The 25,352-nt window shown below is 40.1% G+C and overlaps 1 protein-coding gene across 2 annotated transcripts in view; it reads left to right on the top strand.

The window, feature by feature from the left end:
- LOC136008081 (sodium channel protein type 5 subunit alpha-like) overlaps positions 1-25,352 on the top strand; it is a 213,888-nt gene that overhangs the window by 90,514 nt on the left and 98,022 nt on the right. The window contains exons 9-14 of one of the 2 annotated variants that reach the window (XM_065666864.1): positions 2,547-2,688; positions 4,346-4,543; positions 8,369-8,551; positions 10,932-11,333; positions 20,495-20,627; positions 24,187-24,425. In XM_065666864.1, coding sequence (XP_065522936.1) covers positions 2,547-2,688; positions 4,346-4,543; positions 8,369-8,551; positions 10,932-11,333; positions 20,495-20,627; positions 24,187-24,425 — 1,297 coding nt within the window. The remainder of the gene's footprint in view (positions 1-2,546; positions 2,689-4,345; positions 4,544-8,368; positions 8,552-10,931; positions 11,334-20,494; positions 20,628-24,186; positions 24,426-25,352) is intronic. The other variant, XM_065666863.1, reaches the window with a different exon arrangement.

Genomic DNA, 25,352 nt, shown 5'->3' with positions numbered 1-25,352 from the left:
TTTTCGTGAGCATTTCTTTGTTATTTTTAATAGCTGATATGTGCTTTAGATATAGCAATCTATGTTATTGCTTAAGCAATCATTGCTCTTACAGGCTGTTTCTTTTTACTACTACATAGTGGTTAAGCACAAGATATCTTCTGCCAGAACTTCCTATTTGAAACAGTTTATGAGGAACAAACATTATTTTTCTCCTTGGTCTGCTTACGCCAGCACTTTGCGGTTAGCCTCGCATATGCAGCTGCATTGTGTCCTTAAAATGGTCCTCAACAGAGATTTAGTGAAAAGTCTGCCTCAAAAAAAGGACATCGATATACCAGAAATATTCAATGTGCATCTTCATATTTTAGTGAAAAAAAAGCTGAGATTTCTGCATTTTATTCTCTTCCAACTCAGTAATGTTGCTGTAGATTTTATTCAAATGTGGCTCTTACCAGGAAACAATAGGTAGTCAAGGTACGAAAGATCTATAAGGAGGCATTTCTAGGCTTGCAAGTTAAAAAAATGAAGTGTCTCTCTCTTTTTGTGAGATATAGTTACTATTGTCTAAATTCTCAACTGATATAAGCTAAATTGGCTGTACATAAGGTGACAGAATCGCTTATATTCTCACTTGTGTTACATTTAATTCATTAAACATTTCATTCTTTTGCATTTTTATTGCTTTGTCTAGAGATTGCTGCAAAGAAGGATATGTACAGTTTGCAGTGCTTCAGCACTCCTTTTTTCAGTGTTCAAAGCAGGCTTACTTAAAAATTTATGCTTGACTACCAAAATTAAATTAAGCTTCTTAAAGTGTTGTTGGATGTCTAATGTTTGTGGCTGACACCATAGATTTGTATAACTTCAAAACTTATAGCAATGTATTCGCATCTCAGCATGCAATACAGAGTTGCTCTCCTGTGCTGTACGAATTTATATCACTGTAAAATTGATATATTTAAAAAAATACGAACCATCTTTGATTTTCACACTGAGGCACACTCTGCTTTCTCTGGAGTCAATTTCTTTCTTGGGTGGCATTTTAAAAATTATGTTATTATTATTACTGCTTTGCATTTTGATTTGTGGCAATATTCTTTGGTAAGAAATAGCAGTGACTGAAACACTCTATGCATTTCAATACTTTTGCTAGGAGAAAAAGAAGTTTAAAGCTGTACACATTGGACACACTCTACATGACTGGTGATGTGTCTAAAATACCTGGATATTACAATAATCATCCTATCTGAAGGCAGATCAGAAAACCTTGTTTCCTCCATCTGACAGGCAGAACATCAAGCTCACCATCTGCCAGGACAGAGGGTATTGCTCTGTTATCAAAACACTGCCTGGACATTGGTCTCTCTCAATATCTCTGATGTCTGACAAAGTGCTTTCACAGTCCCTCTTGTTCCAACCATCCGTAGTTATGTCAGCTATAATTTACACCGAGTTGCAAAAAGTTCATCCGTCACTGAAGCATGGAGAACAGAGGGAACCAGCATTACTGCTGAGATCTGCTTCTCCATATAGATGGTTCCCACCTAACGAATTCTCAAGTACTGTAGGGCTCCAGGACACTGACAATATCCTTGATTTCATACTCTCTTTCTGTGATACATTGAGCAGTAAGTCTTTGCATATTGCTCTATGTCTTCAGTCTGTGATGGGGGATATCTTATGCTTAGGAAGTGCCGTGTGATGCACAGGAGGTGTGGGGTCTTTTAAGTAATCATATTGAACTGTTCTGGGAGAGAGGATAGATAGTTGACCTTGTGTTTCACTTGATGATGTAATGCAGTAGTTACATACTACCACTGAGAGCATTTTTTATGTATTCTGGCATATGTGGCTAGAAAATTACTTGTAAAGAGACTCAAAGCTTAACATGAGTATGAAATTCATGCTGTCTGTATGCCATGTGATATATGGATCTGCAAGACACAAAAGGAAAACATTTTCCTGGTAGAAACAGGGAAAATCTCATGACCCCAGATTATGGTGGTAAGTGGAACAAAGGCTGAGTTTCTTAAAGATTTAGTCCTTGCAGTGGACAAGTGCAAGGTCAGGCAGAGTAAGCAATTGAGATGGCACATGCTGATGTCATCCAGCCAGTGTCAGACTATGTACCCAGAAATGGAGGTTCACTGACACAGTATTTCCTACAACTGTAACAGGAGACACAAAGTTTATGATTCTTAATTAGGAAAAAGTACAAACAGAAATCATATTTAAGCACTAAAATCCTGCTTAGGCATCTAATTCTGCTCTATTCCAGATATCTGAAATGCTAAGCGCTCATTTGCCATTGCAGTTTGAGCTATGGTTACGGTTTTCCAGTTTATCCTTTCACAGGAAAAATAAAGTTACAAAAATCTTTGCTATTATGAAATTAGCATCCACCTTTCCATGGTTTTATCCAGTGAAGGAATTTATTGATGATTGATAAATTTGAGGACCTGTGCTTTTGACAAAGAGCATTCACTATGTTCTCCTGAAAGTCAGTTTCTCCACTCTGAAGCTGTAAATGATGCATTTAACATATTGTCTTTCATGTTTTGCAGCACATGTCCTGAGGGATATATATGTCTGAAGGCTGGGGAAAATCCTGACCATGGTTACACAAGCTTTGATACTTTTGGCTGGGCCTTTCTCTCTTTGTTCCGTCTTATGACTCAAGATTATTGGGAGCGTCTTTATCAACAGGTATGACAATGGTTTTTTTACTGTTAAAAAAATAAAATAAACACGTCATCTTGTTACAGTTATATATCCAATAGTTAAAGACAGGAAAGAATTGTTGTTTATTACAGGTAAACTGTGTGTTCTGGAGAAAGACCACAAATTGTTACAATTAATTTCTTAGGAGTGATGATACGAGACAACATTAGGCTGGGTTTTTGGGGAAAGGGGAGAAAATTGGTACCGAAAGACCCTTTTAATGGGTAATTCACCTGAATCTAAATGAAGTTTGCCGCTTAAGAAAGATCACCACATCACCACATAATGATTTTTTTTTGGTGGCTGTTGTGCTAATCTTTTGAGTCCAGCTCAAAAAAGGACTAGAGAAGCACCTGTGTACTTGGCATATATGTTTTTGCAAGGCATGATAATGAATACAGTCACAAATGGCAAGACTACCTGGTCCGTGTTAGTTCCTGCTGCAAGATTTTCAGCATGGACACCCAACAGCCAGAGGCACAAATGGAGTGTCAGCTTAAGAGTCATGTGTGCAAGGTGGTGTGCTAGTAAATGCTCATTTTAGCATGCATTTCCTGGAATGCATGTGAACTCTGAAGAGCTGCATATGGTAGTTTGCTACTGAATGGCATAGTCTGTCCATGAAGCCACTGAAGATTTATTTCTGAGCCTCAAAACTACGAAAGTCGAAACATACTCCTAAGGAAATCAAGAGAGTTAGTGCTGAGAGATAATACTCTGAAGGCACTGAGGTAGATATCTTTGAAGATATTGGGGATTTCAGCTTCACATGCAGCCAGTTATACAATTTCACAAAAATATAAAAAATGAAATTGAAGATTCTTTAAACAACTCTATTCATTTACTTGGCACAGAGCTGCATGTACAGCTCCGGAAGACTGAAGCCGTCATAGCAAATAAGTGTGATTACTCCCTTTTATTATTTGACCTTATAATATCACACACTGTTTTCCATCACTAGCATCAAGTCATTGAGTATGGGATATATCTGTAATACAAGCTCAGCCTGTTACCCTAGACTCCAGTTATGCCTATAAATCTGGTGAAGAACCAGGCAATACAGGCAGCAACACTCAAGGTTGGGTTCTTCTTAGGCTGAGGCAGATGCCTAAATAACAGATGAGGTTCAGATGAGTTGCATCCTAAAAGTATTTTTTTCTCCCCACTGACTGTAAAGGACCTAGACAGTGGACATCTAAAGGGATACAACTTGAATTCCACTTGGAAAGTTTCCATGCACTGGACAAAATAGATTGAGCTGTGTGTGGGAAGCTTTCACTGCAACTGATTGCAATATTATCTGTTCTGGAAGAAAACCAGTAGAGATATTTGGTGAAGGAGGAAATAATTCTTCTTTAGAAATTAATTTTACTGCAAGGCACATAATTTTTTACTAAGATATAAAAATGTATTGGTGAGATTATTTCCTTGTGTGTGGTTGTCATTTGTCATCAAAGTGATTCTGTTCAGGCTATTAACAATGGCTGAATTATATGGTATTGTAAATCTAGGTTTTTTTTTTTTTTTTTAATAAATTATAAAATCTTTTTTTCCTTAAAAAGCCCCCAAAACCAGGACAAAAACAGAAAAAGAAGTACGACATTTTAAACAAGTGTTAGTGATTTTACTTCTGTGCTTACAGACTCTCAGATCTGCTGGGAAGATCTACATGCTTTTTTTTATGCTGGTCATCTTTCTGGGCTCATTTTATCTGGTCAACCTAATTTTGGCTGTTGTGGCCATGGCATATGAAGAGCAGAACCAAGCCACTATTGCTGAAACAGAGGAGAAGGAAAGAAAGTTTCGGGAAGCCATGGAGATGTTAAAGAAAGAGCAGGAGGTCAGTAAACTATGCGACACAATTAGCCTTGAGTAACTTGAACAGATGGTACCTTGAGATTCACGTTCTCTCTATTTTATATTTATGTGATAACCAAAGTAAGAGTTTGTTTCAAAGCAGCTTAATGTTTATTGTCCTGGACAGAGTTATTACAATCCTTGATAAGGGAAAGGCCCTTCCTGCTAGGACTGGGGCCATTTAGGGTTTACATATCCAGAGCTGTAGTGGTTTAACTGTACTGTATATGCCAACAGAGGAATTTATGTTGGTTGGCATGCAAGACATTTTAATGATTGTGTAACTGCATTTGTGTTTGAGCACAAACCAGCTATTTTAGTAGCTCAGCCACAGCCCAGCTGAACCTTCTTCCACCACCACTTCAGCTCATGTTCATTTCCTCACTGTCTCATTCAAACTGCCACGAATATCCAACTGCCCAGTAATGAAGATAAAGATGTAGGTAACCTGTTTGAAGCACATACAACCTCATTCCTGAACAAGTAAACAGTCAGATCTTGACATTAACTTTGCAAATTATGCACAGGATATGGATTTAATGTTGTGTTGTAAGTTTAAACAAAACAGGGAGGCCAAATGGTGGATGCAGCCATATAGCCTTAATAACACTAGTTAATTTGCATGTGGTTTGTGTGGGGTAGAAGGCCTTTATTAAACAGCTGAACAGAACATTTTAGGTTCTGTGAACAAGAAGACAATACGAAAATTAGTCTGAAATAACACATAGCACTGTAGTTCAGATAAATAAACCCTTAATACACAATATAAACTAATACACTTTATTTTCTTTTGGGTACATATGGCTTCAGGGCCTAATCCAAAGCCCATTTAAATCCTTGGATAGAAAACAGAAAATTCAATTCACCCTTGACAAAGTGCTAGTGGAGGCTTATACATCATTTAAGTCCTTTTAAAGATCCTCTTTGATGGTTTAAGTAATAGGTAAATGCAATTTAGTCTCTGTACAGGCACTTTGAACAGAGTAACTTTCTGCCATAACCTAAGGGAGCAAACTGAGCTCCAACTTGTAGCTATTTTATACAAATTTTTGTATGTTTTGACTCCAGCTGTGCTCTTCCTAATAACAGTCCCGGCTATAATTAAAGCTGTTTAAGAATTTCCTTTTGAAGGCTTTGATTTCAGTTAAGCCTGCATGTACACAAAAAAAAGGAACATTAAGCCCTGAAAATCAGAATGTGTCAAAATTGAATTTGCTCATGAAAACCTAAATTATTTCCATTTGTCTATATGCTTTATAACTTAGTCTTTCCTTCAGTCAACCATGCCTCATTTTTCCCATGCTCTGTTCAGTACAAAGGGTGGACAGAAAATGCATGACTCAAAGGTAGCTCTTCATTTTCTCATCATTTGTTCTGTAGCATTAGGTCAGCTTGAGCAGACTTCCTGATCCGGCATTCAAAGTCTGCTTCAAAGAAAAAATGACTAACATCCTCAGTCGTTTTTCATTGCCTCTAGTCACTGCTCAGACTCTGTGTGCTTCAAAAATACTCTTTTGTGTTTGTGATACTCCTGGAGAATTATCCTAATCTTATGGAAAGGAAACTTTGGAGTAGAGCAGTTGGGGTCCATCATGTTCAGCAGTGAAGCCCAGTAATTCTGTGAATCAAATCCCAGCATCTCAGATTTGGCATCCGGAAGAAGAAGCTCAAAACAACAAATTGGGTGGCTGCACTCTGTGGCTTTCAGATGTCTTTCTCAGGTGTCTTGCCCTGGTCAGAGCTGCTTAGTTTTAATCTTGCTCTTCAAGCCTTTATCAAGATCTTGGTTTTGACTTTCCCACTGTACTGCCAAGTTATTGCTTCAAGTCCTATCCCCTGCATAATCCTCATTTCAGGGCTCACGTGAACTAAGTTTTTCTCCCATCCTTCAGCCACCACCCATCCTTACCAGACACGTCTGGTCCCACATGCCTTTCTTGCCCCTGGGAGTTACCACAGTGGCTTATGGCTCCAGTGCCTGAGGGGCCAGACATGGTCCAGCCACAGGAGCCAAACCAGAAAGGGTAGATGGGCAGGATGTGGGGATAGCCTCCATGCTCTGAGAAACGATTTAGTCCAATAGCTGGAAAATGCACACAGGGCAGAAGCGATTCAACCCAAGGAATAGGCAAGAAAATGCTAAGAAACTGTAAATTGGCTTGTTTTGCAGTAAGGGTGCAGCATGCTTGGTAGCACAACCTACAGTATTTTCTAGGTCGATAAAATACAATCAGAAAGGAAAGCCAAGACTTGTTAGAACATCTTTTACACTGTGCAGTATAAAGAGAGCGCAAATATAATTGATAGGCCTGCTTGGGGACTATCAGTCAATTTACACAATTGGTCTAACACTTTCCTAAACCTGAAATTAACAACAGAAGACTTGGCTGAATCTTTATGAAGAGAAAGCACTTCAGCATAGCAATTAAATCAATTGACTCAGGAAAAAAAAACAACCCCAAACTGAACAGCCTGGACCAGTGTCTGAGTCCTCCTCCTCTCTGCTCTAAGCAGCTTGCTCATGAAAGATATTTCCCACAGGAATTAAGTTTTGTTGTGTTCTCAGCTTGATAGAGCTACCACTACTTCTTGAAATACATGATTGATTCTTTACACGGCTGTTAAGTGCCTTCACTTTCCTTGGACTGATGCCTGTGGGAGGAAGGGAGTATTTTGCTGCGGAGAGCTGATTGTCTGTTCGATTCTAGTGGCTTACAGACAATAGCACTGGGGATTCATCCATTTTTCCTGTTCTTGGAAACCTGGAGAGCCCTTCCCTACCCCCACCATAATTCTTTTGCTTTATGTATTTTGCCGGGGGGTCTGCAAATGGTCATGTCTCCAGAACACTGATGTGGATACCGCTGAGATTCCAGTACCTCCAAACCTGAACTTGTGCTTTGTTGTCAGAGCCCCCTCGTCCTCCTGCTTGCACCAGGGACAGGGACACAGTGCATAGTCGTGGGCTGCAGCTTCTTCCCTGCACTTACCAATTCTTACTTCTGGCTCCTGATTTGCTTCCAAGGTGGTGGCTTTGTGTGCTCAGGCTTTTGTATTTGGCTTCTGCTGGGTTTCTAGCAGTCAGTCTGTTACCCGTCAGCTCCTGCAGCAATCCCAACAGGTAGCCAGCACAGCACCAAAGCACACAGCGAAGCAAAGTCTGCCTTATCACCAGTTAAGGCCACAGTTTTCTGTTTGCATCTCTGATCACAGCTACCTGCACTGCTGCTTGGGATAAGTGTTTATTAAAGTGTCCCAGCTGAATTGCTTGCTGTTCCTAGCATCCCTCTGTGATAGGAGAGCAATCAGCTTGGCTGCCCTGCTGTCCAGCGCTCCTGGTTCAAGGGGCTGAAGTCCAGGGAGACCTTAATCTGAGATTTCTTAGATTGAGACTTTTTTGACTGGCACCAGGAGTGTTACTCCAGAGACGTGTGCACACCGGCTATTCCTCTGGTGAAATGTTGAGGGATCTTGTGTGTGAGCTCCATGTAAATCACATCTTTTTATGCAGCCATTCATAATGATCCATTGTAAGATCTCTGCGGCAGGCCTGCATGTGTATGTGTATACTAAAAACATGTCACGCTTATTGTTTATTTTCCCATGGCTAATCGTAGAGGTTAGAAACAGCTTACGACAAATTCCAGCCATGTGAGATAGTTTTATGGTTACTGACATCTTGAAATTTTTAATTTATGTCCTGTACAGCCTTAAAACTTAAAATGTAAAATAATTACTGAGCAGAGTATTAGTTCTAATTGAGATCCTTAAAAACAAATTTTGCATCTTCTACTATTTTCTGGTTTAGGCACTAGCTGCTAAAGGAATTGATTCAATGTCACTTAGTTCATTGGAAATGTCACCTTTAGCATCCAAAAATGCCAAGGAAAGAAGAAATAAACGAAAGAAAAAGAAATCTTTGGGAGCAGAAGAGTATGGCGAAGACCAAAGGAATCCTAAGTGTGACTATGATGATGGTCAGAGGAGAATGGTAAGCCATGGTCTGAAATGTCACTTATTCCACACTGCTCTTTTCTGAACAGGCCAGGTTCTGAATAGGCAATTAAAGCTGAAACTTTCAGCTGCAGAGAAGAATCAGATATTTAGTATCAGGACTGACCTGCGGACAGTGTTAGAACAGTGGAAGAAAACATATTACCACTTTATTTTCAAAGTGAATTAAAAATGTGTATTAAACATTCTTACAAATCTATTTTGTTTAGATTTTTTTGCCCTTTTTTTTTGCTTCAAGATTACCCACAATCTGATTTATTTTCTTACTTTAATTCCATTCATCTGATTATACCTATCCTATCCCTATTAAAGATAAAAATATTCTTAAAGGAAACCTGTAAAGCTTAAAAAGAGAAGAGAGGAGGAGAAAAGGAGAAAGCTTTTCTCCAAGCGCTTTTAAAATGCTATACAAAAATGTTATTAACATTTTTATATTCCTTTGCTAGTTGCCTTCAAGTCAAAACTTTGTGGCATTTGTTTCTACTTTCTACTGCAGGGAAAAAAATAGAGTGAGACTGTTGTTAAACAGCGTTTTATATAAATGTAACTGACATGCATGAATATGAATTTGCACATGCCATATATATCACAAATAACTTCAGATAATTTGTCTTTGCTTAACTGAGGGCAGAGTTTAAATCAGTTTATATTGTTTGTTTTTTTTTTTTTTTTTGAATAGCCATGTAATGGGCTAAGTCTTTTTATATTTTGTTGTCAGCGACTTTAGATATATTTGGCAACCGTAAAAAACTCACAGAAAACATGCAAGTGATGTAAGTAGATGTGACCAATTAAAGACTCCCCAGCTCTCAAAATTTACACAGAGCTGGGTTTCTGTAAATGACATGCATTTTTAATCTAATAGTTTCTGTTGTTGTCTCATTGGTTGAGTGGGTGGCATTACAAATTACACCATTGTTAAAGCTAAAATTGCTCTTTAGTTTTATTCTGGATGGGTTTCAAGACACCACGTACCAGAATGACCGTGGATTGGAGCTGTGCATTGCCAGTTTATTTCTAAGACTTCTTGTTTTCACTTTTTGCCCCTGGATGTCATATGCATGAGAAATATGGGAGACACATTTCAAAGCTTATAGTAAATCTTCTCTGCAAGGCTGCGTCTGGCATGGTTGGAGGGAGTATGGCTGAGTCATCATTCAGATGCTATCTGAGCAGCTGGAAGTGTGTTGCCATCAGAAATCAGTCTCAATGACTGTGCCATGGAAACCCAGGCACGGGTTTTTGACCTATTAAAATGTGGTAGCAATCCAAATGGGTTGTTTTTAGTTAGAAGGGGCCTGGTTTTTGTACTCTTCCTTGTACCAGTGTCACAAAATAGCATCATTATGTAACTCAGTGGTGTAAGGTACAGTGCAAAATGAAATTGGGCTTCATTTGGTTTATCTGGCTTGTGGATGCTGTGGAGATCCAACCTCTCTTCATATATACTTTGCTCATGAGAAAGTTCTGAAGAAGCTGAAAATTCTGCACAGGCCATAAAATCAAAAGTATGTTCTGCCTAAATGCTCTTACTCCAATAATTTCCTCTTCAGATACAAGGGAAGGGTATAGACTTGAACTCCTTATGTTTTTTCTGAACATCTTTTTTTACTCTGCCAGGGTTTAGGTGTGTTCAGTCCTTGGCTACGTCTTGCTGATGCTCTGTCAGAGGTGCACTTTCGCTAGCTGATGTCAGAGTGGATCGTCAAGGCTGATATTTGAGTGTGAGGGACACTGCTGTTTACTGAGGTTACCTATCCCTCAAAGCAGCTACGTGCATTTGGATAATTATTTTAGAAACCAATAAACCATATTCCCTCTTCTTGCTCTTCTTTTATTTTCTTTTCCTTTATCACCTTCTTCCGTCGTATTCTGCTGCTTCTTCCCTCTTCTTCTCATTTTCCCTGCAGTTCATTTCCTGCCCTGTTTCTTTATCTCTTCTTCTCCTACTGCAACATTCCTTCCCTAGCTGTTACGAAGATGTGTGATAATGCAGTAAACTGGAGCTGGATCCCTTTCCTTGCTCCTGTCTTCCACTCCTTGTGCTGCCTTCCCAGGTCCTTTGGCACTTATCAGATGGGAGGGGAGTAGAAGCTAAGGAAGTTATCATGCTACAAAGTGAATGCACCTTGACCCTTCCCATTTCAGAACATCTTTAACTGTCAATTATTAGACAAATACCTAGTGGCTAGGAATTCAACCTCTTAACTTTGCAAAGGTTTAGTAAGTGTAATTCTTTCTCTGACGCACTTGATTTAAAATGGAACTTGCTGCTCTCCCCAGACCTTCCTCGCTCCTGAAAACATGTTGCAAAATGTTGTTTCTCTTTCCCCTTTTTCCTTTCTGGGGGTTTCTAGACTCTCCTTGGCATTAGTTATGGTCCCAATGCAAACTTGGTGAAGCGCAGAACCAGCCACGGAAGCATATTCAGTTTCCGACTCCGTGGCAGAGACACTGGCTCCGAAACAGATTTTGCCGATGATGAGATCAGCACTGCTGGGGAAAATGAAAGCCACCGGGGCTCTCTCTTAATTCCAAGATCTGGGAGGCGTCCAAGCGTGCAGAGTCAAGTGAGCCATAGTTCTCACCCTGCTACTCCCAACTACACTCAGACGGGCAAAAGGAACAGCTCAGTGGATTGCAATGGTGTGGTTTCCCTGATAGGAGGAGGCATCGGGGCACTCAACCCAGACCCTACTTCTCCTGCAGGGTTACTGCTCCCCCCAGTTATTATGGAAAAACCTGGGACAGGCGACCTGGTGAGTACTTTATAACTTTTGTATGTGATTCGTGCTCTTATTTCCTTCTAAATGTCGTTGGAGTTTGCTGTAATTTCTTTACATGATGTGCAGTCTGCAGTGAGAAACCCAGACCCATCATCCTCGGCTGGGTGGGAAGGAAACAGGCTCACTAACACAAGTAGCGCGTGTCTCGTGCCACATAAAAATGATTCATGTCTTCTGGTGAGACTTACTCTTCAGAGCTGGCTAGAGGCAAATACCTAAATATTGGGTTTGATATGAATTTTCTTTTCTTGAAGGAACATTTTTAGGTTGGTTTCTTTGAGCATTTGAATATGTGATATTGGCCAGTGGCTAGAAAATGATGTTTTTAAAATGGTTCTGTGTGAATCTTACTATCTCAAGATTGCATTTTCTCCCATTGGTTGCTATATGTTTGCATCTAACTTTTAGTCTTCTGTATCGCTACTCTTAGAGGACTGTTCTTAGTTTTTCCCAGAAGGTTTAGCATCCAGTGCAAGTAACACGCAGGAGAGATGAGTAGATAATCAAGAGACTTTAAGCCTTTTGCAGATTGCCAAAATCTTCGTTGCAAAGCACCACTGCTGCAAAATATTTAATAAGGCTATAACTAAAACTATTAAAACTGATACCTTTAGGACTCAAGCACAAATTCACTTGGAAAACCAGGAGATGGTGTTTTGGAAATAGCTGCTACACAGGCAGGGAAATTTGGACAGGTTGTCAGTTTGATATAGTGGGAATTTATCTCTTTTAATATAGATAATCTACATTGGAGCTCATTACTCTCAGTAGTCTTTAAAGCAACAGACATCTAGTCACTGTGGTCAGTATGGGTAGGATTTATTTCATCTTAGAGATCAAAAATGGGTCAGAATAATCTCTGACCCTGGAGATACCTCTTTCTGTTCCCTTTAACTACAAGGGGAGCCCAAGATGAGTAACTACATTGCACATGTCTTAAGTCAGGTGAGATGAAGCTCGCTCACAGTAACAAGGTGCTAAAACTGGGTTACATTGGTGTGGAAAAGAGCAAATGTGACTCTAACATGTATTAGGCTAGTTACTTCCTGAAGAGAAAGGTGAGTGAGATGGGTCCCAGATGTGGTGTCAGATTATCAGTAAACTGAGAAGCAGCTTTTTTCGTTTAGAGCCAGGCAGCTTCTTCCCTCTCAAGCTTTGGATTGAATTTTTTTCTCACCTACTAGGGCATTCCCTGTAGTCCTGCAAATAGACTCTCACACTGTACATGAGAGGAGGGCCCATGCTGCGCGTGGGAAGCTAGTTGGTGTGAGAATTATCTGTTTTGTTGACAGTTTTGAGGCTGTTGCTGCTTTTTCAGATGTTCGCACCTTCGTTCATTTAGGACTTTGGTACTCCCATTTTTACGCTCTGCAGACAAGAAAGATCAGCCCTAAGAGCAGTCTCTAGACAGCTAAGTAACAGAAACACTGATTGTAGATAGTGGAGTTTTACTGGATTTAGCTTGGTGCAAAGGAAAAAAAAAAAATGTGTATTAAAGAAACTGTGGAAGAAAGTTTATGTAAGAAAAAAGAATTCTGAACTGAAGTAGAAAAGCCTGAGCAGATGAGCAGTGGATGTCCTCCTTTTCTCTGTAAGGAAAGCTGCTCTGCAGGCTGCTGAGGCTCTCCCAGCTTTCAGAAAAAGCTTAACAAAACGTGAGAGCACTCAACCTTTCACAGGAAATACTGGTGTTTTACAGAGTTGGGTCCTGAGGTGACAGGGAGGCTTTGAGCTCTGCTGGCATTTCTTTTTGTTCGCCAGATTCCTGCCTTTTAAAAGAATGGATTCTGAAAATTGAATGGCCCTGGTGGGTGAGCTCACTTGGCAGTTCTCTGGTCATCTAGGAAATACCATCCAGGCGCTATATTAACAGATGCTCATTCAGTGATGCAATGTGAAGGATGATGTGTCTTCTGCAAAACAGGTTTGGTATCTAATCTATCCAGAAAATGTGAGCTGGAGTTAAAAGCTAATTGGCAAGAAGCCAATTGCTCTACAGATGTATTTGCTACAGGAATCATAAGCACAAGGCACAAGCATGCAGCCTCAGCTGTGGAGCGCAAGAAGAAGGAAATAGAAAATCTAACACCTGAGTATGCTCAGAGACAAATCAACATGCTTCTGGGCTTTGTGTTTGATTATTTTCATCTTTTTCTTGTTAAAGTTTGAAGTTAATTTTGTTCTTTGTTAGCAGCTCCGGTTTCTGTTAAGAGTCTCTTGATATGTTTATGGGAGGCAAAAGAAAGATGTTGCAGGGTGAAGCTGAAGCTACCTTATTAACCCCACTGGCCCCACAACTGTCATTTATTTCGTACAAGTGTAAGGCTGTAGTGAAAAAGGACCCACTTGTGCTATCTGTTGTGTCTTCCCTGAGGAAAAAAATGAAGGACCAGGACATGAAAATGCATCTCTGCAGGAAAAAAGCATCGCTAAGCTCTGACTTGCAGCTTCCTGAGTTTTAAGTGTGGCTTCAATCATGTGAACACAATGTCTGAGTTGATGGAGCTGGCAAAACACATTTTACAGCATTAGGTTTTGAAGATGCTTTTCTTCAGGTCCCTCTGTGATGCTCAGCAGTATCAGATGAGTGTAACACAGATCTGTCTGATTGCTACTGAGGAGGGAGACGGCTGAATTCTGATTTGGGGAAAGCTTGGAGGAGTGCTTCTGATATAAAAGGCATAGTAAACATCAAAGGAGACCTGACCATCTCTAGTTTTGAGATTCCAGCCTGCAGCCCTTAAGCAGACCATAGTTTCAGCAGGTGGTTTCAAACAGGGTCTCCTAGGGTTTCTCAGGGAAAGCACAGGAAGTCACTAGCTGCTTTTGTGAATTTTAGCCTGATTAGTTTTAGTAACATTCAGCCTGCAGATTTTACCCCAGGCAGAGTAGCTGGGACCATGATGCCTTTGTGGGCATTGTAACTGCTACTCCCTGTCCCAAAGGCAGCAGCTGAGCTGACATGAAGGCACCTGTGCAGCTTGTGCCCTCTCCCAGGAGAGAGGTGGCTGCAGCATGTTACCCCGCTGTTCAGGCTGGTGGCTCAGATGACACTTGGCTGCAGAAGAGTGTGTAAGCTAAAAAAGACAGTTTCAAATACTCTACAGGTGGCTCTGACTGCTCAGCACAGGTGGATGTGAGTGTGTTTCTATGAGTGTGCTTGCACTTGCCATCTCTTCGCCCTAATCCCTGAATGCAGCTTGTAAAATGGGAGAGGTTTCACATAATCTTAATGGATGGTGTTTCTACCTTCAGTCTTGTCATCTGGGACAGTTGGACTGGTCAGCAGGCTTGGACAGCATATTCCATGCAGAATGGCATTCATCCATGCAGTCTTCTGCATCAGAGTGGTCCTGCCAGGTCATCATGGGCTTCAGCCCATGAGCAAGAGGAGGGACATCCTATGCTCTGCAGGGAACTCATGCATTTTTGCATACTTTGCTACACCCATTAATGTTTCCACATAAGAGCACCCACAAGGAGTGATGGTAGTATTTTTGGGAAGCTCCCCTTGGCAGCACAGAGGGTTACACTGCAGTGTTAAAGCTAGTAAACCCACCTAGGTCATATGAAGAGCAAAGCAGCGCAATCTGAAACTATGAACTGCAAGCGCCCTCCACAAAGGTGGCTCTGGGTCAGGCAGTCTTCACCTGGATGTGAAGAGCAGCAGGCATTCAAGCCCAAGGGGTGTAGGGAGCTTGTCCCAAGAAACCCCTGGTATTTACTTAGTTATTCTTCTGCATATCTCTGATGTATCCTGCAGAGGACTCAGTCAGAGCTGGTCCTGTTCTTCCACCAGCTTGCTTCAAGTGATGCAGTTGCTGATTTCATCAAACTTAGAGCAGTGTAATTAAATAAGACACAAGCAGGACTATGGTGGCTATGCTTAAAGTCCTACATTTTTTTAATTTTTTTTTTTTTTTAATTTTTTTTACTTTGGCCTGAAACTCAGGGATTTGAAAAATGATACATTTTCATGATTCTGCTGATTTAGGGGCTGGGAGTTTGGGATTCTGCCTTTTTTAGAGGAAGTCTGTACGTTATACAACTAATTTCAGGGCACGCTACAACCTAAAGTTTCTGCACATCCCTGTACTATTTATTTGTAGCTGTGTATTGCTCTGTTGTGTTTTAGTGTTTCTTAGTTAAGAGGTTAGAATAACATCTCTCTTCACAAGGTATTGATCTGTTTGAACAGAATTGGATTAAGTTAATGAGCTGCTATCTGGCACTCAATTTATCCATGGGATCTGATGAAGGTGAGCAAGTTGTCACCTGTGGTTGTCAAGAATTTCTTGAGAGTTAAAAAATACACATGACAGCATCCCCTCTTGTCTCCTAAATCCAGCTGGAGCCGTTTCTGTAACTCTGGATGGAAATGGCAAGGTTTTTAGTTTAGCCTGAGTTTCCTATTATTTTGGAGATTAGAATTGGTGGAGAAGAGGATGCAGGATTGAGGAGGTGGTTCTTCATGAGGGGCAGCTGACTGTTAACTGGTGATCCCTACTGCTTTGCTCTTCCTGGGGCACCTGCTCAACAGAGCTTCCCATCAGCCCAGGAGCAAAGCGGAACCACCTGTGGCATGGTTTTGGGATGGGCAGCTAAGCCGAGGCTGGAGCTATCTGCCTTCTGCCTCTGCACATACAACTCTTCCTGAATTTCCTATTGGTTGCGTGTCTGTTTTTCCTTTTAGGAAATAAATGCCAAGTATTGCTAGCTTGTCAGGAGTGAAAACCAGTGTGGAGCGAGCCCTTAAGGAAGTCCAGGCTGCTTACTGAGGGGCTGAATTAAGGATTTAGAAGCTTGCCTTTAGATAAACTTTTATTGTCTTTTTTTATTAAAGACCCCCAAAACAATAAACAAACAGAAACCAAACCAAAACAAAAAAACATTAAAAACCCACAAAACAAAACAAACCAACCAAACAAACAAAAAAAACCCCACAAAAAACCCCAAACCAAACCAAAACAAATGGATAAACAAAAAAGAAGACCTTGGCTTTTCTTGTCACTGAGCAAAAACCTGTCTTGCTGACCACATTGGTTCGAGGTTATTTGCTCACCATAAAACTGCCCCGAGGTAAAATTTCTTTCTTTCCTCTCTTGCTTTGCCACAGGACTGGTGAAAACAGAAAGTGTTAGCAGTTCCTTGTTCAGAAAAAAATATCAACAAAATAAGTCATCCAAGAATCACCACCATTAAGTTATATGGATGAAAACGAGCTAACCCTTTACTGCTGACACAAAGAGCTGTCACTGTGGCTCTAGTTTCTGTTCATTTCAAGCTTTGCTTTAGCACATCCTGAGTGTAAATCATTTAGATTTAACACAAATATTGCAATCTGCTCCAGTTTGCAATGCATCTCTTTAAATAATCAAGTATCCACAAAATTAAATAGCTTCTTTTTAATGCTGTGTGCTATTATGGTCACTTTCAATCTCATTAAATATTTGTGCTAGTGCCTTACTGCGTCCATTGTTCACAGTGTGGCCTGTCCACCTCTTTTTATGCTTGAAAAGATTTTTACTGTACAAGGAAAATTAAACTTGTCCCAGTTCTCAAATGTGGTCTTTAGAATGCTGCTATGTAAAAGCCCATCTTCACATAACAGTTTTGATATAGCTCAGAACTGTAGGCACTGACAAGAAAGTAATTTTGCAGTGTTATGCATCCTCATTTACATGCAAATTACTGAATAGTATATTTGTCCCTATAGAATTTAGCTAATCCAAAGGAGAAACATTTCCAGTCAATCAGGGAGGAACACAATCTCATCCTGCTGGAGGTGCCTCTGCTGAACTCCATTGTGATTTCTCGTCTGGATCCTAAGGACAATCCTTACATAACTATAGGGACTGTTGTTATTTATACTTAATTTCTGTAGACATATAAGTACTATGAAAGAATGTGCTTGTGTATATTCTCTCTGTAATGATGATAACCTTTATGCTGCCTTGTTTGTCCAGTTCCTGGAACTGCTCTCTGGCAGGTACAAAACCTGCCAGTTCCTTGTGTGACTATTAGCTATCTCTGTTCTAAAATAAATAATAAAAAAATCCTCTCACGTATCTGTTCTTTACAAAGAACAAAAGCTCATAAACTTCCCTGAGTAACTTCAGTAATTTTAAGCAATTCGCCTGGATGGAAATGTTCTTTCCTGGAAAAATACTTTTTAGTAAATGTCAGGCTGACTATGTGATAGATTTACTGCCCTACTGGGAAAGGGACCGTGTCCTCCTGCAAAAGCATAGGAGTATGGAGTAGGTTTGCCAGAGAGATGGTGAATGCCCCATCCCTGGAGACATTCAGGGCCAGGCTGGATGTGGTTCTGGGCAACTTGATCTAGTTGGAAAAGTCCCTGCTCATTGCAGGGGTTGGCCTAGATGAGCTTTGAAGATTCCTTCTGACCCAAGATCTTCTATGATTCTATTTCTTCCACCCCAGCATTGCCAGACAGTGTGTCCTGGCTCTGGTGACAAACCTTTGCTGTGTGACTTGTTAAACTTGGCAATATCACATCAAACCTAGGGAAAAAGTCAGTTCCCTGCTATTTTTTATTTTTTATGAAGGATATGCCAAACCTGTTTAACTTTTTATTTAGTCTGGTTTAGCTGGATCAAAAAAGAAGGAGAATGATTCTCTGAATGTTTTTTCTTCGGCTTTTTGCCTCTGCAGTGAATTATCTTTGCACCTGTAAGTAAAAGGTGGCTTTCAGATAAAAGCCACCAACGCATAACTCCTGCAAAAAACATTTCTGCATGCATAAATAGGAATATAGTACCTTTCCTGACAGTCAGAAAAGTGGTACTTCTGGAGGTGAGTTTGTCTAAGCATATTCTACTGGTATGTCCTAAGGTTTGGGTCAGATGGGATGATGGTACAGTTTAAGAATTACACAGTCCAGAGGAATTTGAAATTTTTTTACAATTCATTCTATAGACAGAGGGACCTGGGAGATCTGGGGGGTTATTTGGCTGTTTTCCTTTTTCTTTGCCTTTTGCATTTTTAGTTTATATTACTTGAAAGTTTGCCTCCCTCATGTTTTTATCTCCTTGTCTAGTTATTTCTTTTCAGTCCCATGTATTTGTTACCTACTCCAAACTGGTGCTAATGGTTATGCAATTTTGTAGATGCTTTCTTCATTAATAAAACATTTGTTGTTTCTTTGTTTCTTATTGGATGTTTCTGAGGCAAAGGGAATCAAGAGAACTAATGCATCTGAAATACCATTCGGGTTTTCTCCAGCTCCTAAGCCAAGGATAGAGTGTTTTCTTGTTATATTGTGCAGATGTGAGAGTCTTGTTGAATAGGTTCTGATTACACCTTTCCTTTTGAGATGACTGTGTCAGTAACTGAATGGACAATGAGCCAATTGTTTTAACAAAAGAGAACATTTTAGGGGAAAAAAAAAAAGTTTGAAGTATTACTGCTTTCCTGGCTTAGCTAATGGGTTTAAGTGCTTGCTTTAAAAGTCCTTGCTCTTCTCTGGTCTTGCAATAATTGGTATTTTTAACCGCAGTACTTTGAAGTGACCTGCAAACAGTATCCTGGCTATTATTTTCAGTGTCAACCAGTGGCCAAGCATCTTTGTCCTTTGTGACCATCTGACAAGGGGATGTCCCCTGCTCTGAATGGGTCACGCTCCAGAAAGACAGCTCATAGAGCTTCAGTACTTTTTTCATGCTGTTCTCATGAAATTGCCTTTCTTGAAGAGCCTTTTCAGCAGAGAAATGGTGAAGAGGAGGGATCCTGAGTCCCTCTGGTACATGTCACAGGCACAGACAATAGAGCTGTGGGGCTGCTGCCCATGGCATGTCTCACTTGGCATCCTGGGCGTTGCTTGGGGTGGTTAGGGCCATTTCAGACTCAAGCAATGAGAAGATCCAGAAGATTAAATCTGATTTCTGTAGCTCATTTGAATCCTGTGGCTCATTTTGACTATGGAGAAGCAAAAGCAGCTATTCTGACATCTGTATAAACCTGGGGTTATCATCTTTGTAGGGATTTCTTATCTTTTCATATTTCCTTGCAAGAGCCATCAAGACCCGTCTATTTACAGTGCATCTCCCTTGCTTACATAGTGCCTTGGACCTCACAGCCTGTATGCTTGGAGGAGCATGACAGAACCTATTAAAACACTTATCTTGGGAGACTGTCTTAACCAGGAGGTCTGTGACAGAGAATGATGCTGAACTTGGCTTTCCCAGATCCTTAAACCCTCTTTCCTTCTACCTGTGAGAGAGCTGGAGGAGTAAAGCAGGCAGAATTTGTCAATGTACGAAGTGGGAGCTTGTAATAGTAAAAGTTTTAAGATCTTGCTCCTGTGAGCTGACAATATAAAGTATTTAATACAGCGTGTGTCTGCAGCTATACTGTGTTTCTGGCTGACTTCAGAAACCCAAGCCTTCAAAAAGTGTAAAACTAATTTAAAATGAAACATTAAATAAAGACAGTTTGGGAGTTCTGTTTTTCTGGTATTTTCTTTCTTTTTTTAACAAAAAGAAAAACAAAACACTTTTCCTTCTGAAACATGAGAGCAAGAGGGTTTGGGTTATATTTTGCTTTTCCTGAGAAAAAAGGAAGCTCAGATTCTCCACTAATTACAGAGCTTCAGAATCCATGACACCAAAGATCACCAGAATGACAATATGTTCCTGAGATTTGGCAGTGTTTCAGAACAAGAAAAAACATGTGTTGAGGAGTCAGTTTGCTTGGTCTGATATCAGAGGCCTGTAATGGAGCTGTTACCCACGCCCCTTTCCCTCTTCTAGCAGTATAATTAAACAGTTAACACGTTTCAGAATTAATTGAATAATTAATGTAATTAAGCAGGGCTTCTTTCACAAGCAGAGAGCATGGTAAAACAGCTCTGCTCTTTCTTTGGGATCAGAAGTATCCTTTTATTTTCACCTGCATCTTTCACCCGTTCGCATGAAGGTAAAGGGCAGGACAGTTCCCAAAATTGTTCAAAGAACATTTTCAAAAGCAGCACACCAACAGCATGTGCTTAATTGGGAAATCAGTGAGCTTTGGACTTTTCAGATGGGAAAAAATAGTGCTGAGGCAATTTTGAAAATGCTACCCCATATCTACTTTGGTTTTACTCTTCTGATCCAATGTGTTCTTTTAAACAGACCTCTCCCTCGGACGAGGCAAGCAAGAAGCAGCTTTTAATGCCCCACCGCCCATCAGTGGACCACTCGGACGAACCCTTTCAGAGGCAGAGGGCAGTGAGCGCTGTCAGCATCATCACCAGTGCCCTGGAAGGTAAGATGTGTCTTTAGTTCCCAGACTCAAAGCCTCAGACTCAATGTTGATTGGCCGGAACAAAGTGACACAAAAGACCTTAACATTAAACTCTTGTTGTTTTGCAAGAAGGCATTATAAACAGTTACTGCAACCCTTATAGCAGAGGCAATGATGTAAGAGAAGGCAATAGAATCACTGCCTTACCCATGGACTTGTAAAAATCCTGACAAAATGCTGGCCAAATAATCAATATTGGATCTGCTAAGATTTTTTGCCCCCATGGAATCTAATTTACTCAGGGCTAACCAAGATGCAGGGCAGTGGCGCACCAGACTGTTTGGATGACTGTACATACGTTTGTATCTCATCTCTCTGGAGCTGGTGCAAAGGCTGGCATATGCAGTCACCAGCTACATACAGAACATTTAAGTTGTGGGGGAGGATAGTCTCCTTGCAGAGCAGCTAGTGGGCCACAACAGTTTGGTGAGTGTTTGAATCCCACCATGAAATTTAAGGCTTCTCAAAGGACCCATTTGTCCATGCAAATATTTCTCAGCAAATGTTTATATTGCTCATTAGGCTTCTTATTAGGTGCAGGAGGACTTCCCTGTCTTTCCATACACCTGAACTTTGCATTTCCCTTTCACAAATTTACTGATAGCAAGACAGCTTATAGCAAGATAACGCATTTCTAGGCTCTTTACATGCAGCATGAAAGAGCTTTTTATGGTTCCTCATGTCTTCTACATTAAAAATTGAAACAAGATAGGAAGTTGCTGCTGTAGGAAAATGTCTGCCAAGAAAAGTGTGGAGCAAGGAAAATTCCAGGTCTTTCTGTAGCCTTATTCTCTGTGTGACTCATGAATAGAAAGGCAAGGCAAGACAGAGGGACTTATCTGGGAAATGCCTTACAGAAAGGGAGTGGACCTAGCTCTTTGGAGGCACCCCAGTATGAATCCACAAAGCCCTCTTCTTCCTCAGCTTCTTACCTTCCCTGTGGTTATATTCAACAGTATTGTGGCCAGAACATATATATGTTTATATCTTTAAATAAATAACATCTTGTATTCTTAATAGGTAAATAATCACTTAAATGTATTCCAGTATTTAGTGTAGTCTGCAAAGGTTTTATTTGTTTTCTTTGGGGTTTTAAGCAATTAGCTTTGTGATTGATTTGCTTCTTTGTAATGTGTGAAGAATGCCTAAAAAGCCCTGAGCTGGATGACTTCTTATTCATTTAATGGTACTTTCTATTACTTTTTATCACAGATATAGAGACCATCAAGTCTGGGGTAACTCAGAGGTTTAACATTTTTAGCTTCATAGAGAATAAAACAGTCCTTATCAAAGATTTCCTAGCTCCCAGTCTTTGATTGATCACTGAAATTGAATACTTGTTAACAAGAGGAATATCAAATCAGAATAAAATGAATCACAGGCTTTAACTGTAGTAATAGCTGCATGATTTGTGCTGAACTACATGAAACCTTCAGACCAGAAATCCCTTCCCCTTTAGTTACACCTGGTTTCTGCTCTCAGCTCTTGAGTAGTCATTGTTTGCTTGTTTTCCCAGGCATTGCAAGGCGTTGCAGACAAGGAAGGACCTAGGGGGGTTTATTGGTTTGTGAGTTTGTTGTGTATTTTGGTGGTTTTTGGGTTTTTTTTTTCACTTAAAAATAAGAGGAAAAATACCCCCAACACACACTTTGTGTTCTTCTGACCACTTTTTTATAACAGTATAAAATAGCAGAAAAAAAGCAGTGAAGTCTGATTTTATTTTTCCTTTTGCAGATATTTTTCAAAAGCTATTTAATCTGTTGTGTTTTCCAAAGATCATCTGTGCTGAGAAAGGATGTGGTTTCTTAATTTATTTAAAATGCTTTGATGCCACATCACTGCCAAAACAGGACAATTGCATCTACCTCCTTCCCTTGCTGAGTTCCTGCAGTTTGGTTTGACTGTGCAAACAGTTGGTTTTCAGCTGGATCAGTAAGTAGAACCAGCTCACCCCCAAGAAGCAGGAGTGTAAAAGCTGTCAAAAGGACAGAGGAATAACATTCAGCTGAGGCTGAGAGATGAAATTGCCCTCTTTAGTAGCAACCTGGACTTACAGGAGCTTCTCTCAAGTGCGGAGCCTCAGGGAAAAGAGTCACTCATCTGATGTGTTCCCATTGTGTGAAGGTCCCCAAATTAATAATAGCGGAGTAAGCAGGGTTGGTTAGAAGTGATTATGAGAAGTATGGATTTACCTGGAAAATCAGACCTTTTGGGAAGTGACTGACCTAAATTCCTTATTACTTTCAGAGGTGGGTATAAAAAAAAATAAAATCCAAATTTAAGATTTTACATTGAAATTGATTGGGTATTTTTGACATCTTTCACCCCCCATCATGTGGGGTTCTCACATCATTTTAGGCACCTTTTAACCCTGTTTGGAGGCTGGAAAAGACATAATCATTTCTCAGCAGCGATTTGGTTTCCCAGGGATCTCGGAGCGGAGTAGATGTTTGTACAAAACCTGTGCATGCGGGACATAATCTGATATTTTAAAAGCTTGCTAGAGGACACCTAATACCTCAGTTCTGTTGTCTAATGAAGAACAAATGCACAGAGAATGCATCCTGACTTGAGAGAGGAGGTTGTTTATAAACTGATTGAAATAACAGCCTTGGCTGAAGTTTTCCTCTTATCAGTGCAGGTTCTAATTATATAGACTAAGACTGTTATACAGCATTCCATGCCTATAAAGGAATCAGAAAAGGAAAGCATTAAGCTATTTCACTAATCATTATCATTCAGCCATTAACTGTCTTTTTTGGCTTTTCTTTTTCACTGTTTAATGCAAATTATACTTCTGAAGCTATTTCAATTCTTTTGTGCTCAAGTAAAATGGACATATGAAAGTTGTATTTTAGGTAATATTTTAAAAACGCCTCTAAAAAGCACATTGGAGCCCTAGTAGCATTTTCAAACTGACTTATGAATTCCCCTGATTTTGTATGTGGGCCTTTTAGAAGAAATCAGACACTAAATGCCTGTTTGGATTGCACATCAAGAACAGAAACCTTATGGATAACCAGCGATACTCTAGCTCTCAAGTGACTAAATCAGCTCTAAATATTGGATTTAAGCTCTTTCAGCTCTTAACTGCTTTAAAAAGTATATATAAGATACTCCTAAAATGTGGCACGGGAATGAAAAAAATATTCCACTCTAATTTAAATGAAGATAGAGTATTCTTATCCATTTGAACTTGGAAAAATGGAAAACAGAGTGAAAATCTGAGCCTATATATAATGCTGGACCTTACATATTTAGTGTGATTCTCTCTTTTTGCTTCTGACACTTTTAAAAGGCTATTACTTTCAGAATAAGTCACTGTCTACAATGTGCAGGTCAACTGGCAAAAACTCCGAAGTGTGTAATTTGCCAGCCTATTAGGACAGAAATATTTTTATCCTAAAAAAAAAGTTTGGGGTAATTCAGGGGCCTTCCTTTACGTTGTGAGTCATTTTAAGTGTTCTCTTGTCCTATAACTCAGTGTGAATTGACTGTTACTTTACTGCTTGTGACTTAGAGCTTGAGGAATCGCACCAGAAATGTCCTCCCTGCTGGAACCACTTTGCTGTTAAATTTCTCATTTGGGATTGTTGCCCGCTTTGGCTTTTAATCAAGAAATTTGTCAAGTTTGTGGTAATGGACCCATTTACCGACCTCACCATCACCCTTTGCATTGTGCTGAACACGCTTTTCATGGCCTTGGAGCATTATAAGATGACGAAGGAGTTTGACCACATGCTTTACATAGGCAATTTGGTAAGTGAATATGAACTTGAAGTGCTACCTGAGGAGTATATTGCCTGCTTGTTTAAGTTTTGGCTGCAGCTTGGGAAGACCCCATGTTGATATGTTGTCAGCATCGCTTTGCCTATGCCATGTCAAGTAAGTCCACAGTTACCTCTTCCTGAGGGTGAAGAAAAAAGGATGGAAAGTGGCCTGTATTGTGAAGCTAACATATTCTAATGTTGTTAGTAACCAATAAAGCCATGTTTCTGGGCTGTTCCTGATAGGTTTCAAGTTTTTATCTGTTTAGAGAAATAAGAGAAGGATTAATGAGATTTACTTGGGATTTCTGTTAAAGCAATGATAAGGCAGATCTTGATGACTAATCGTGACTTTTCAGTTAAAACAAAACAAAACAACAAACCAAACAAACAAGAACCAAAGCCCAAAAAATCTACAGGAAAAAATACCCCAAACCCAAGGCAAGATAGATCCTGGAGAGAGATAGGATGCTCTTTGATTGTAGGCAGATATGTATGTGGGAAGGCGCCTATGCTACATTTTCTGCGTGTCCTGCTGTGCCTCTCTGCCTTAGCCATCAGCATGTACTGGGTCCCATGCAAACCCTGGGGCAGAGGGGACATGGAGCAAAACATGGCTGGTGCTTCAGGGGGAAATTCTGAACGTGCAGGCTGGAGCAGCCAGGGATAGAACTGCAAAGTAAGCAGAGACTGCACTTCTTCAAGGAGAAGCAGAGTGACAGATCTACAGCCAAGCTGCACGGACAGCAGAAAAGCCTTTTCACAGGCAATGCAGTACAGTTTGTTAACCCAGGGGGCCACTAAAATTCTGCAGTTACTACAAAACGGAAGCTTTTTCTTTAATCGTCTTTCTCAGGGTTTATGTTTGAAAGTTACCATGTTTTACTGCTTTAAAATCCTTTTAATTTTAGAAGAGTCT

This window comes from Lathamus discolor, chromosome 2, assembly GCF_037157495.1.
Source record: "Lathamus discolor isolate bLatDis1 chromosome 2, bLatDis1.hap1, whole genome shotgun sequence".
Classification (NCBI taxonomy): Eukaryota; Metazoa; Chordata; class Aves; order Psittaciformes; family Psittacidae; genus Lathamus; species Lathamus discolor.
This window is presented reverse-complemented; position numbering and strand designations above follow the sequence as displayed.